The sequence below is a fragment of the Lissotriton vulgaris genome, chromosome 11 (assembly GCF_964263255.1).
Source record: "Lissotriton vulgaris chromosome 11, aLisVul1.2, whole genome shotgun sequence".
In the NCBI taxonomy this organism is placed as follows: Eukaryota; Metazoa; Chordata; class Amphibia; order Caudata; family Salamandridae; genus Lissotriton; species Lissotriton vulgaris.
The window spans coordinates 826,222,205-826,237,371 of record NC_141699.1 but is presented as its reverse complement, the minus strand read 5'-3'; the positions used below and the strand labels follow the sequence as shown (position 1 = coordinate 826,237,371).

The 15,167-nt window shown below is 43.5% G+C and overlaps 1 protein-coding gene across 2 annotated transcripts in view; it reads right to left on the bottom strand.

Moving 5' to 3' along the window:
• The window catches only part of RYK (receptor like tyrosine kinase), a 906,407-nt gene that overhangs the window by 568,726 nt on the left and 322,514 nt on the right, over positions 1–15,167 (bottom strand). For both annotated transcript variants that reach the window (XM_086943935.1, XM_086943936.1), the window contains exon 5: positions 10,377–10,436. In XM_086943935.1, coding sequence (XP_086800061.1) covers positions 10,377–10,436 — 60 coding nt within the window. The remainder of the gene's footprint in view (positions 1–10,376; positions 10,437–15,167) is intronic.

The window sequence follows — 15,167 nt, the reverse complement described above, 5'->3', positions numbered from 1 at the left end:
AGGATGCTTGTTTCTAGTCCAGGGAGGATATGGCTTGGCAGTTCGGGCTGGACTGTTCCCATGAGGCACAGGGTCAAGACTGATTTGCATATGGCTGGGTTCAAACTGGAACGGCATGGGGAGTAAAAAACTATTGATTTAGGCCCAGATCTCTGTACTGGGGTGAATGTAAAACATTGATCTGCATTCGGGCGATCAATTGTTCTTTTTGCTATATTCATATTCGGCAGAGAAACAAGACATCCCCTCAAAATCCTATATATGTTTTATGCCGCTTCAACCACGCTATTGACAGTTTGCTTGCTCATTATCAGCCAGTTCTTTTTCTATGGTGCATCAACTTTATTTAAAAAAAGTTGTAGGAATACATTTTTTGTATTCATCAGAAACTCCATCAAAATGTGGTCTTATTAAAATAGATTATCATTCAATTCATTTAGTCCCCAAGCACATATGATGCATATTCCTCTATTCTCTTTATATCAAATGGTAATGACTATCTTGGTGTGGAAAGATTTCATTAAAGTCAATCTCCACTATTCATCGCGTACGACAAATCTGTATTTTTCGTACTTCCGAATATCAGTGTTCTTCAATTCTAATTAGATGTCCTTACTTCATTTGATCCGGTTTCTTCTCTTCTCTCCCTGTATAGCCTTGGGTTTTCACTGGGCCACATGCTCTTTTCATCTTTAGTTGCACTCAGAGCTTTATGGTATTCATTCTTCTCTCCGCTTTACAACAGTTTTTCATCCCCTTACTGTGTGACATTTCGTATGTACACCATTTCTGCAGTGTGAGATCGCGGGGATAGATGTAATAAAGCAAAAAAGCACGTGATCGAGTATGAGGAAAGCCTAGAGGGGTTAAGATAGGGCCACAAACGTTTCCCAAGCAGCCCTATTAAAGATCTACCACAGATAAACACCAAAACTTGCTGCCGGTCTAACTGAATGCGTGTAAGAGGGCAATGTTTAAGTCTCATATTTGTACAAATTTAAATACTTCTAGTGTAGCATTTTGAACAGTGGATACTGTGTGGTGAGGAGTGGTGGGGCAGAGAGGTCCAAGGAGGAACGTTTAAAAGATTAAGTAAAAGACACGTGTCAATTACTGTAAGCAGTGCCTCAGGCATTCTTGCCCAGAGCAGCACCTCTGCTTCCCCGACCCTTACAAATCCCTACTCTGAGTATTTTAACGTTCCTTCCCTTAAAACCCTGTCGGCATCACCAGGCTTTAGCAGTGCCAGGGCCCTGATGATAGGAAGACGGATCGTCAAAAGGGAGGTTGGCAGAAACGAGACAACCTATCCCAAGTGACTGTATTCACATCGTCAAACTCCGGGCCGGCTTTAGGGTGGTGTTGAGCTTAGGGGCGCTGTTTAGAAGGATCTTAGGGGTTTAAAAGCACTGGATAAACACAACACCTCATGCACAACTTGTTGCTGGTCTGTAAATGAATGCGCATAAAAGGGCGGCAGTTTGTCAATAAGAACTGCAAATTTGTAACAAAAAAGGACAGCCTTCAAGGATCATACGTGTGCTAACACGAGATTACAGATCACTTCTAGGAGAAGGAGGACAGTGCACCTTGAATTTTACTACATTTGAATCATACCTTAACCATAAATACACACAGACGACCAGGTTTTGTAATTCAAAAATGGAATGCGGTACAGTAAAAGGACCAACATCTTTCTCGAATGTCCTGTAGGGGCCACTGGTGAGCTGCGCAAGAATAATCAATACTCCTTTCTCATCTGAATAGATAATATGTTTAAAATGTCCCCACTTAATAACTATTAAGTGGGGAAAAGAATTTGTCAAATTCCGGTAGTAGTGTCCAAAAGGGTGCCCAACAGGCAATACATTCACATACTACAACAAGCATTTGCAATGCAATAGGTCTCGCATTAGGAAAGTTTGAGCTATTGGTATTGTAAATGGCAAAAAAAAAATTATGGTTTTTTTTTAAATAGCTAAATTAATAGCTTTGTCATTTACAATGCCAATAGTTATAACTTTCGCAAATGTGATACCTATAGCATTTAAAGGGGAATAGGTGGACGCACTGCTTGTGTTGAGAACTGTCTCAAACGTTGTAAGGTGCTCCGGAATAACACCCTCCGACAAGGGGTGTGAGTAAATATAAAAGGTTGCACTGCCCAAAATTGGGAAGTGTCCCCCGGGCTCCTTATCAGTCCTGTTACACAGGTTTCACCACTTTGTTTATTATTTCGTCATAACTCTTGTTGTAATCACAAGTACATAGTTCATTCAAAGAAGATACTCATTTTTCAAAAAAGCACTTAAGTAAATCCCAATGCATTTCGGCATTATTACGATGCCTTCTTCCAGGGGATAAGTATCTACAATGAGGAAAAGGGAAACAAATGCAAATAAGGAATTGACGTGGGTATAAACGTAACTTAAGCTATGCCAATAAAACACCACTAGTAAAGTGTGATGAAGAGGGGATAATATCCGTGTTAATGCACACGGATATTATCCCCTCTTCATCACACTTTACTAGTGGTGTTTTATTGGCATAGCTTAAGTTACGTTTATACCCACGTCAATTCCTTATTTGCATTTGTTTCCCTTTTCCTCATTGTAGATACTTATCCCCTGGAAGAAGGCATCGTAATAATGCCGAAATGCATTGGGATTTACTTAAGTGCTTTTTTGAAAAATGAGTATCTTCTTTGAATGAACTATGTACTTGTGATTACAACAAGAGTTATGAAGAAATAATAAACAACCATTGTTTAAAACCTGGATTACAAAGTGGTGAAACCTGTGTAACAGGACTGATAAGGAGCCCGGGGGACACTTCCCAATTTTGGGCAGTGCAACCTTTTATATTATACCTATAGCATTTGTAATGCAATATGTTTTGTATTTACATGACTTACATGTATTGATATTACAAATAACAATGGCGTTTAATTTTGCGGCAGCATTTCACTCGCTGCGACTCTACAGGTCATTACAAAAACGTGCCATATATTTTACCACCGTTATAGAATGTTATGCGAAGGTTAGCCATACCCCGGCATTGAAATGAGCAGTATGCGCCCTGCGACGCTCATAAATAATTCCACTGTGAAGATGCCTTTGTAAAGCGCCATCCCTTCCTACCCGTGTGTAATTAAAAGTTAATTAGAAAGATAAGGTGTTTACCAGCAGACTGGTCCTGCTAATAGGGACACTCCCTCCGGGTAGCCGCAGTTATGAAGTACAGCTGTAGCCTGGATCAATCGTTTCCAGACACCTCGAAAATAAGAGGGAACAAAGCCACAAGAGATTTGGTAGGCTGAGGTTGTGAAAAAACACTTGGGAGGGTTTTAAAATCCACGAATGAGCAAATATGGACCACTTCAATGGTGGCGAATATATATTATTACAGCCTCTTATACAAAAGAACCTGCAATCCTGGCAATATTATTTTTGCACTATCAGTCATAATAGAAATGATGTCAGGGCCATCTGGTGCGGAGCAGGAGCGAGACACCCTACAGCTGAGGGGGCAAGGTAGCATCTGGCAACCAGATTACGAAGCGGGATCTGCGCGGCCCCCAACGCCACATAACGGCAACGCTGTGAGGCTCGCTATGCTAGCTCAACAGGACACACAAGCGGTGAGTGGCGCGGCGCGCTAGAGACGCTCGCAGGGCCTTCCCATCAGGCACTGACGGCCATCAAGCTACTGCATACATCGCTTTCTGGGCCTTTGCTCCTGGGACTGCGATTCAACTTGCGGGACAGCTCTCTCTCAAACACTCCCCCCCTGCAATATTGCCAGCACCTCAGTACCACTAAGAAGAATCGAATTAACAACACAGGTGTTCCCTGGCCTGCTGATGACGCCGACAATACTCTTCAACTGAAGCTGAATGTACACACGTTCCATGCATGAGAGGTGACTTACGGGCACTGGAGTGTGATAATCAGTAGACACCTTCGCACTGCGCTTAGCCCAAAGTCACGGCATTGATACACCAGGCCCTCAGGTGCATGAAATTTGAGGGTGAAGGACAGTAGAATCACTGTGCCACATTCGCTCGCTCTCCCCCCGTCCATTTCCCCAGCGAGCGCAACAGACGAGATTGCCGCTTCACCAAGTCCCGAGCCAACGATATTAATTGAGACACACAATGGGGAAGCCTGATACAAGAAAGCCATGGCTCACCTTTGAGGCTAAGAAAAACACTTGCATGTTTCTACACATTCACAGTCCAGAGCTCGCGCCGCCGGCCTGCGACCAGGAAGTCAGGCAGGCCGGGCGGGCGGGACAACCGGAAACAGGAAGTAGGAGGACGGAAGCCTACCCCGCCTCCCACGGAAGAGCCGCGATTGTTTGGAGCACCGGAGCAGGCAGGAGCCTACCCTGCGCCCCGGTGCCGAAGAAGGGAGGAAGAGTCCTGCTGCCGGCGAGAGCCGCTGCACCAAGGAAGCCGGTGAGTGGGGCTTCGCCTTCATGCTGGGCTGCGAGGGCGGGGGGGCATGTGTGTGCGCGCGCGTGCGGCGGCGGGCTGTGTATGTGCGTGTGTGTATGTGTCTTGGAGTCTGTGTGTATGCGTGCGTGTGTGTATGCGTGTGTGATGACTGCGGGGGGGGGGGGAGAGAGTGTGTGCGAGCGAGTGTCTGTGTGTGTGTATGCGCATGCATGTGTGGGGATGTGCACGGCACGGGAATTCTTGTGAATGTGGACGGAGCCGACGTGCGCGTGCACGAGGTCAAATCCACATGTTAAAGCGCGTGGCACCCTCTTGTCCTAATCCCCCCGAAGTCGATCACTATAGTTGTCGAGCTGGACTGGAGCATCCTACGGATGCTTACTCCAGCTCGACCTAAAAAGGTCATCAACTGTCTTATGCATTCGAGGTGTGCCACACGTGAAGGTTAAATAAAGCGTGGCTGGGCACCATTTATAATGGTGGACTGCTGTACCTCCTCACACTCACCATCTGTAGCTCACCCTTCACTATAAACTCCTGGCAGAGGTGTCCATGTCGAGACCTTAGATGCGAAGAACTGCTCTTACCACTGAATACTACCATCACAACACGTAAATCGTGCACTAAACAGGCTAAAGTAATAATTAACATGGCAGGGCAGGAAACATTCCCACTTATGTTCAGGGTTCATTATTTAATTACAGCAAATATTACCAACAGAAAATTTAGTGGTAATGGATGGCGAGACTTTAGGGAGAACATACGCATTCCAAGGGGGTTGGAAGGAGATAATCGAGGAGTCATTTGGGAAGTGTAAAAATCTGGTTGTTTATACGGGTGAAAAGCATGCAGGCTTGGTGAGCTCGAAGGTAAATATCAACGGAAGCAGTGTTGCTACATTAGGGCCGGCTTCTCCAGCGAGTAATTGGTGAGCTGCTAGCAGCTCTCCAGCAAGTAGCTCTCCTGTGTCTACTTCAGCCTACTAAATTAGAAGCTTTTGCTTAACTGAATATATGTAAACTGAAATTGGAAAGTGTGTATTTGAGACAAAAATGTGTATTTTCAGGAATAATGAGCTGATGCTTTAATTCCAAAATCTATTTAAAGCTGATATTTGAGTGATAAATCATTTCGCTCAATGGGCTTACTACTATTATTATTGCCTTGGTGCCTGGGGCATTTAAACTATGACAGTTAAGATTTACCCACATAAAGGCAATCCAAATAGACAGTGTCAGTTTTTTACATTACCTCAGGCAATCCTGTCTGACGAACTGAGATTATCACTGCGTGTAATTTTACATAGGGTGGTGCCAAATGTAAATCTTTTTGGGGTCACTATTATAACACTAATTACATTTTTAGCTCGGTATGATTTTTATTGGTCATAAGTAGCTCTTAACACAGAAAAGGTTGGAGATCCCTGCTTTTTGTGTGTGCGTGTGTGTGGGTGGTGGGGGGGGGGGGGGGGGGGGGGACTGAACTGGTGCGGATGGAAGTGAAACATTTTCTAAATGGATACATTCATCTAAATCTTTGCTCAGTTGTACATAGGGCATCCTTATATAGTCTAGAGCGCTTTGAATGTCAAAGCCCATAGCCAGCTATGCTTACTGGATGAATGCCTCAGAGCAATTAAAGATTGGATTGTCTACTACTTCCATCAAGCAAACATTTCTTCTGTTCGCTCAGGAGCAGGCCTGGGGGCAAACTCCGTTTATGGAGTTTTGCACACTCCATAGAGCACCGAAAAACTGGAGTTTTTTCCTTTCTCGCCAACGTTAAGTTGGCGAGCAAGGAAAATCCAATGCTAGACCACCTCCCAGCGAGATTTCTCAATGGGGGAAGTCATGGATGGTTGTGACCGCTCGCATTGAGGAACTATACGTTTGTGTTGAGGAAGCAGCCGCTTGAGTAGAAAATCTACTCGAGTGGCAGAAAGAAGCAGCACTCGCTTGTTCGTGTGGATTTACCAGCACGAGGCAAACACCTGACGCTAATAATCAGCTGAACAGAGCAAGGTAACACTCTGCCGCTTGCCGCGAGTGTTGTGGTCACTTTGGAACTTAACCCAGGCCTACTCAGGTCTGTACCATTTTGACAAGTTTCTGTGGATAGGACTTTTTCCATATTGTTCATCAAGCCCAATCTGGAAGGTTTCCTCTCGAGTGCAAACAGAATATACAAATAAACTTTAAATCCTTCAGTTAAACTGTACAATAGTCACTAAATCTTCTAAGAAGTGTCAAGAGGCATATCCCAGTGGAGGATTTCAGGGTGGTTGTTGAAGCCCTAGTGCCACTCAGACTGAGCAATGGAAATTCTGCTGAAGAAGGGCATGCCTAAATACTTTAAAGTCAAATGGGATGATCTACAGTAACTGGGAGTAGGGCACATGTTAACATTGTCTGAGATAAGCGAGTTAACCGTAGCATGTGGGGAGTAATACAGATGCTCAGCAACAAGTACGGGTAGGAGTGAAGAGGATATTGTGTATGTGCAGGGGTGGAGAGAAGAACATTTTAACAGTGTAAGTAAAACACACCAGTCAATTACTGTAAGCAGTGTACCTTAGCCACTTCAGTGCTAGGGCACCATTAAGATTTACATTAGTTTTCCATTGAAATGAATGGAAAGTTCATGACGAGTTACCCTTGTCATTAGCAGCCAAGAGGTTAGGCATTCTTGTCCCAAGCTGCACCTCTATTTCCCCTTACAAATCCCTACTCTGAATATTTTAACCGTCCTGCTCTTAAATCCCTTTCAGCATCATCATGCTTCAGCCGTGCCAGAGGGCAGATGACATGAAGATGTGTCCTCAAAATGCTGGTTGGTGGCTGTGAGACAACATAACCCAAGCCATTTTAGTCACGTCCTCCATTTCAAGGCTGGCTTTAGAGTAGTGCTTCCAACGCAGTTGCACCTGCTGCTGAGCTTGGAGGTGCTGCTTTTAGAAATATCTCATGGGTTTAAAAGCACCTGATGCCGTTTTTCTTGTGTCTGACAATTTTTCAGCAGCAATAACTCTGTCAAGATAACTCTGGTGATTAATGTTCCTGCTGGAGAAAGATGGGAGTTTTGTCTAGTTACAGTTTTGACTCATCAAAATAATGCAGAGGGATTATGTGCCTGATGCAAAGAACGTGTACCATGCAGATCACAAACCTGTATTTTATGCGGCTTGCTTAGGGGATTACTGATCTTGTCACAGAAATCCTTTTGTTACTTGCTGTTCGTAAGTTACAAACCTAATATAGCACAGTGGCCTATGACCTGTCAAAAAGTTGAATACAAACTGCATGGCACAGGTTAGAACTCTGTTTTTTCCATAGTCTTTCATTGTCCAAATGTTGCTAAAAAGAGTTAGTTTGGATAGAAATACATTCTTATGTGAAAAAGAAGGGCTTTTGCGAGATGAAGGCACTGTTGGAGGGTTGTAGATAGGTGATCTATCAGTACTGCTTGCTAAGGTTATCTATCAGTGCTGCTTGCTAACAGGGCCCAACATCATTTAAACTGAATATAATTTTCAGCCCTCTGTGCAAAGCCTGAAATAAATACGGGCAGCAGCAAACTGGATAAATTAACAATTCCTTCTCTATTTTATATAATAAGCAACGATCATTTACCTGCCTAAAACGAGGACCAGATTGACAGGAATTCCTATAAATCTACTAACTAAAAGGCAGATTCTTAAAAAAAAGTTGCTAACAATTGAATAAATGGGGAGGACAGATAGAATGGTAGAAAACGAATACATACCACTGTCAATAACTGTCAGAAAACTCTTTCCAGTACGTTTCTTTCTCGTTAAAGCCTTAGTTTTGCAAACACCCTAAAAGCTTGAACACTTGAGGACTCTTTACTTTAACTTAAGCCCACAAAGGGTCAACAATTCTCTTAAATGGATTATCCGCAGGTTTAAATGACTTGGTGGGTTCTCAATCACTTTCCACGTCACACTAAGTATACTTTCGTAGATAGGCAAAACTGAACAGGCATACAGAAAATGTAAGTTATTTCAGAGAAGGCGGTTGAATTTCAGTCTGAGTTTGTATGCATGACTTGGGCAAGTGGAAAACTGATTGAAATAAAGAACACTGAGCTGAATAAAGCAAGGTGGATAGCTTTTCGGGGAAGGCAAGTAAACTGTAAGAGAAAGATGAATATTTCACAATCCTACTGATTTAGGCAGTAGACTATGGTTTTTCAGCATTCTTAATGCCTACCGATTTCAACCTCTAACACTATGGCTTTTCAGGAAGCCATCAGACTTTCTCTGTGTAAAGCCCACCCTAGAAGAAGGCTACCATTGCCCTTGACCCACTCCTGTCATTGTTTTGTATCTGCCTCTTCGACTCACATGCACCATGCAGCCTTCAAGGGACCAACAAGTTGAGTAGCAAGGTAACTGATGCTGGAGCAGAAGTGGACCAACTACAGCCTCCAAGTGGTACAAAAGTAATACAACCATGTGGTTCCAGTCATGTTCTATGTTATCCTGTCTTGTACACACACCAATCAGTTCTTAAATTTCCAAATGATTTACACACTGTTGAACAACACCTAGTTTCAAATGGATGTAACTATTTGAAAAATCCAACAGAAATGGGGTTTCATGGTTATTTGATCTGCCTTTTCCCCATATACGGTCTCTGGAAGTTCCATTCGTAGTGGGCCTTGAAATTTCAAATAAGAATCTAGCAATCTTCAGCTCGCAGGAGGTGAGGGGGATCTCGCAGTTCAATTGTACAGGCTCTGGAAACTATGTGGAAGATTATGTCTGCCCAGAGAAAGTGTTATTTTAACTTAAGAACGGAGTGACAGTCACTTATAGAATCTATACTACTATTATAAAGAGAGAACTTGCACCTTTAGGCAAGGTAAACTCGGGAACTACAGCGCCAATCTACACACCCAAGACACCTTAGAAAATCTCAGGGCAAGCAGAAGGACATAGGCTACATAAAAATAAAACGTTTTTTAAAATAATAAATTTTAAAAAGTAGTCCCTTGCAACTAGCGCCGGCCGCGACGTCTGCGTGAGGGGAGGAGCGGCGTTTACGAAAACCAGGAAGAGCAGACTACATGAGCGACGTCTGCGTGAGGGGAGGAGCGGCGTTGACCAGAACCATGAAGAGCGGAGGACAACAGCGCCGGTAGGAGCTGCGAGAACCGGAGGAGCAGTGGCAGTGAGAGGTACGTTGCTGGGGCGGGAGGGAGTCGGCGGGTGCACCGCGCGGGCTGCTACCTAATTTAAAACTAATGTTTATGGAGTCCGGGCGGGGGGCGGGGCGGGGAAGCTGCTACTTAACTTAATTCGAGTCCGGGCGGGAGGCGAGAGGTGGGCGGGGCGGGCGGGGGGCGGGGGCGGGAGAGAGTCGGCGGGTGCAACCCTCGAGAACATGCTGCCCCAGCCACCTTCTGCCCCGGGGTAAAAATGCAGCCCCCAGCCCCCTTCTGCCCCAGGCAACGCTGGGGCGGGCTGCTAGTATTACATAAAACACATATCTTAAATTGAAGCAGCATATACCTACCATTCCTTACAGGTTAGAGATAATAAAGACACTATTAAATCTAGTTGAAAACCTTAATTTTGAATAGGTAACTAGGACACTTAAGTGTACTAACCATGCACTGATCTAGGAGGATATGCTAGTGTCAAGTTTAGTTTTCCCTTTACTTACTCAGGAATACTCCTGATGTGAGAGTGAGAATTACAGAACAAAAAAAGTTTTCAGACTGGGAACACATTATAAGAGATAGTCTATCAAAGTGTAATATGTGCAGGTGGAATTGAAACAGCAGAGGATATACATATATATGTTTGATTTAGATCATCTTTAAAACTTTTCTTTATGGAATCAATCTATGACCTGTGAAACAAGTAAAAAGTAATTTGCAGCAAAGTACTTACAGTTAATTTTACTGTTGTTCCTGTCAGTAGAGACTGGAGATTTCACTTCTTGTTCAAACTCTGGTAAACAGTAAGAAGGGAAGAAAGATCATTATGTTTAGCACCCACGCAACAGTATCAAGGACAGCTGCAATATTTTTGCGGTGCGATATTTCATCTGGCTAACAAATTACATTTATTTTATGGAATAACAGCTAACCATGCATAAAAGCGTGTGTATTTTACAGCAGGACAAATCATCTGAAAAGATAACAGTACTGTGAAACAATTCATGCAACAATAAGGAGAGTAAATAACCCGGCAAACAAAGCTTTACTTGTGGACACTTAAAGGCAATTAATTTGAGTAGATGCATAATGAAGTTTGGTGCTCAAAGCAAGAAACTGGACCCTGCGTCCAATCTGGCAGCGTCCTGCAGTAGTTGGTGCATCTACATAAGGCACAAGTTAAGTGTTACCTACATGGCACTACTATAGTCAGGCACGTCAACAGAGGAATACAATGAGAGTTCAAGTTTAAGAGCCATCCATCACATGTGGATAAATAGCATTACCTACATCAAAAGGTCACTCACATGAAAACCACTTACTCTCAGCATAGGACTTTCAAATCATGCTCAAAGAACTCCATCTTGCAACAGACTGAGGAAGCCTTAGCAGTTCTACCACACCTTCTACACAAACATGCCTGCACTAGGACCAAACACGCAGAAGCCTGTTTAAATCATCCTAGCTATTCATCTCATTCCCTTGTTGCAAGTTCCGATTTTGATTCCCAGCTCTACTAGATTATCATTATTTTTTGGTCTATAGGTTCATATAATTTTGTCCCGGCTCAATCAAAGAACTGATTTTCTTCGTGATTTATTTAGGTTACATTATAAAGTGCCATTGGTTTTCTTATTTGGTCGCATTAAATTGTGCCAGAATCAGAAGAAAAATGTAGGAGGTTCATCTCAAACTCATGCTTTCATCAGGTTCATCACTGGCTTTCATTTAAAATTAGAGACTTTTTTGTGCTGTCAACCACATGGTGGGGGCTGATTCACTCATGACAACATCTTGTGAGAGCCCATATGCCACATTATGTGACCACCACCTTAAAACTGCTTCTTAGGTCACTAGATTCAGAAGCAAAGAGATGCACAGGCACTGAGGAATATTTATCAACAACAGATAACAGTACCAGACAGCCGAGGACTTAAATATTGGGGGACAAGAAAATGGCACAATGACACAAAGCCATTAGTAGGAAGGTCATTGACTGATTCATAGTTTTAATTCCAGGATTGCTTTTTCAGCTATTACCATAAAGTACTTTCAACTTTCACTTCGTAATGACAATTGTTAAACTACCTTGTTAGTTCTAAATCTGCTTCATCTATTACGTTTGCATCCAGTTCCTTCTTTTGGACCAAACCTGTACTAGGCTACACTTAACACCTTTAGACAACATTAATGGTGATCTACTTTTTACAGTCACTCTTGAGTGAAGGGTTAATGGTGCTTGGTTTGTCCTCCTCAAGTAAGAGTAGTTACGAGGAAGATGGCTAAAGTGGTAATGGGTTGATTGTAACCTTTCTTGTTGGAAGTCTGAATATAGACCTTCCATTTCCACCCAGTAGGATACCTTGGGAAGGAGAGGTGTGATCTTCAACCATGACAAACATACTAAATCTATTGGCATTTAATACAGTTGGGGAATAAGGCTACCAGCAGCTGCACAGCTAGTAAAAGAGGAGAGGCCTAAGCAGTGATTAACAGTTATTAAAATAAGCTATCTAAATGGAAACCTAGTGGCCAAAACCTTTTTATTTTACTAAAACTCTACGTATGATACAAGTGGTCTATTGTGCTATTCACATTTTTCTTCCACCCACTACAGCATGGAGTAATACAACAGTATCAGTCCTTTCCAGTGAATGGTTAACTTCACTGAGTGACAGCGTTCCGCCCTTTCAAGGAGCACATCCACACACAAAGTAGTTCTCCACTGTGCTTTTTGAGACCCCAAAGGAATTAATCCCTTCTCACTGTCCTCCTTCCCTTTGGTTGAATGATGGGGCTTTCCAAGTAGGGCTCTCCTAGACAAAGCTCAGTTCTTTATTTTCTGTTATAGGCCGTTAGTTTTTTTTGAACACATCATTTGCAAGCAGAGAATGTCCCACTTGTTTATCAATTTTAGCTACTTACTTCTGTCTCTCAATGAATTCTAAAATGTGGTGCTACTATTTGATAACCCTGATACCCAGTTCTTTAATAGCCTGTTCTTAAGAGCTCAAAAAGTTTGTGTAGCATCTTTCTCACTTTTCCATGTAATCATTTGTGGAGAGCTGAGCAACTCTTTCTTGACACTTCATGAGTGGAGCCTTTCTTTTCATTCACTTTATATCAGAATGATTTTGAACAATATATCCACCTAATGAACAAGTTACTTACTTTCTGTAACACCTTATCTGGTGCAGACTATCTAGCCACAGATTTCTTTCTTTAGATTATTCCCCGGCATCAGACTGGATCCAGGATATTTTTGAGCAATATTCTTAAGCGCCTATGGGTGGAGTCATTCAGCTTCACATCGAAGTCGTCTGCTCCGAAATGGACGTGCACGGTAACTATGTAGGGGCCAGCTGGCGTGCTGACGTCAGTTACTTTCGCACTTTCAATGCCAGGAATTGTGGAGCAATGATGAGAACTGAGCACTGGGTGGCAAACTAAGGTCCTGAGAAAAGTGTCCCTTACACCGTAATTGTTAAACGGAGCGGGAGGATGGGAAGAGTCTGGGAAGAGTCTGTAAGGAATCAGCACCTAGATAGAGTCGCTATTAGATAAGGCATTACCGAAGGTAATTAAGTTGTTCATCTGATAGAGACTTCTAGCCACAAATTCCCTACCTTATATAAGCTACTCGAGCAACACCCCCACAGGGTGGGTCTGCATAGACAATCAAATCAGACAGTCTTGCAGGACCAAAAGAGTGAAAAGCACGTCACGATGGACCAGACTGTCCACACAGTAGTGCTTGGTGAACGTAAGCAGGGATGCCCATGTTGCTGCCCCACAACATGTCCAGGTAAGGGACACCACACACTAACGCAGTGAAAGCAGTATTGGCTCTGATGTAGTGAGCCTGCAAGCCCTCAGGGGGTAGCTTCTTGGCCAATGTGTAGCAGATCTTAATCTAAAGAACTTTCCATCTTGAGATAGTCTGTTTTTGCACAGCCTTCCCTTTTTAGCTCCTACATCGACCAAGAAGAGTTGATAATCGACCCGGATCTCTTTTGTACAGTAAATAAAACAGAACACTCTTTGAGTCCAGACAGTGGAGTCTCTCCTCTTTTCGAGGAATGAGGTGGATCAAATAAAGGTAAGCAGTGTGATGCTCTGGCCTACATGGAAGGGAGTAACACCCTTCAGAAGAAAGAAAGCATGGGGGGCGTGGCCTGAACGCCGCACAAGATGGCGGCTTAGACGCGGAGCTCCGGACATCGAGCGCCGATACCAGCGGTTTTGCCATCTATTACTGCACCTTTTCGGACGCCGACTTAATTTTCTTGCATCGGAGTATGAGGTGAGCAGATTGACACCACCTGCGTCCCTCTACTCCGTTCAAATGCATATCTTTCGTGACTGACGCGGCGCGCTCTCAGGCGGCCGCCATTTCCCTTTGAACTTTTGCCGCGTCTCCGGTCTCAGTCAGCGGAGGACCTGCGCGACGGTGCGGTGCTCTCCTTGTCACACCTAATTAATGCGGCAAAGATGATAGGCGCAATACTAATGAACCTCATTAAGTGAATCCTCCCGTTGGCGTTATTTCAGCCTTTGATCCCCTGTTTCTTCACGCTTTCTTCACGCTCAACGCTACATGCTGCTTTCAAGCTGAAGTTTCTTAATTGGGCGCCGCTCTTCAATGGAATCTGCCGGTCAGGATATTATTTGTTTCTGTATACCCTAGACAATGTCTACCTGTTTCTCCACATGATGCAGACGATTTTCCACCTCCTGTTTCATTATATGCAGTGCAATTCCAGTCTTTTTGCATGCACCTTTTCTTCAATGATGTTTTTTGTGTGACGCATTTTTCTTTTTTCTGCGCAACAAGGTCCTGACATCAATGTGTTGAGCTCTACCTTTCACAACACTGCCATTTTTTCATATTAAGGAGTGCCTTCTTCACAGAACTTCTATTTTCTGAGTCTACAGGAACACTACTATTTATCTCCCATACCATATATGGGGAAACTGCGCACTCTCAAGCTCACGGCTTCCAAATCCAAACCGCGTCTCTCCTCAGACTCTGACTCGACGCAGACCATGGAGGACACTATTCCTTCTAAAACGGATGTCACCCGTGGGGCAATTCCTAAGGCTACTGTCACCAGTAAACTTCTACAACCTGGCTCCACGAAACGTCACAAGAAAGATCCACCATCTCCAAGTTCTGAGTCATCATCCGCTTCCATGGATCTTATTCTTGAAGAACTTCGAGCACTTAAACCCTTCATGGCTGAAACTACTAAAACACTGCAGTTTCTTCATGATAAATGGTCCACTCTCGAATCCAGAGTCCTGTTGGTGGAACAATCAACGGAGGCTCTCCAATCTTCTTGCTCAAGAATTTCCTCATTGGAAAAGGATGTTTCTCTCTTAAGACGACAGACTGAGGAGTTGGAAAATAGAAATCGTCGCAATAACCTGCGCCTTTATAATCTTCCAGAGCTCACAGAAGGGTCCAATCCAACCTCCTTCTTCCAAACCTTCTTACCAAAAATTTTGGATCTTCCGTCTTCTG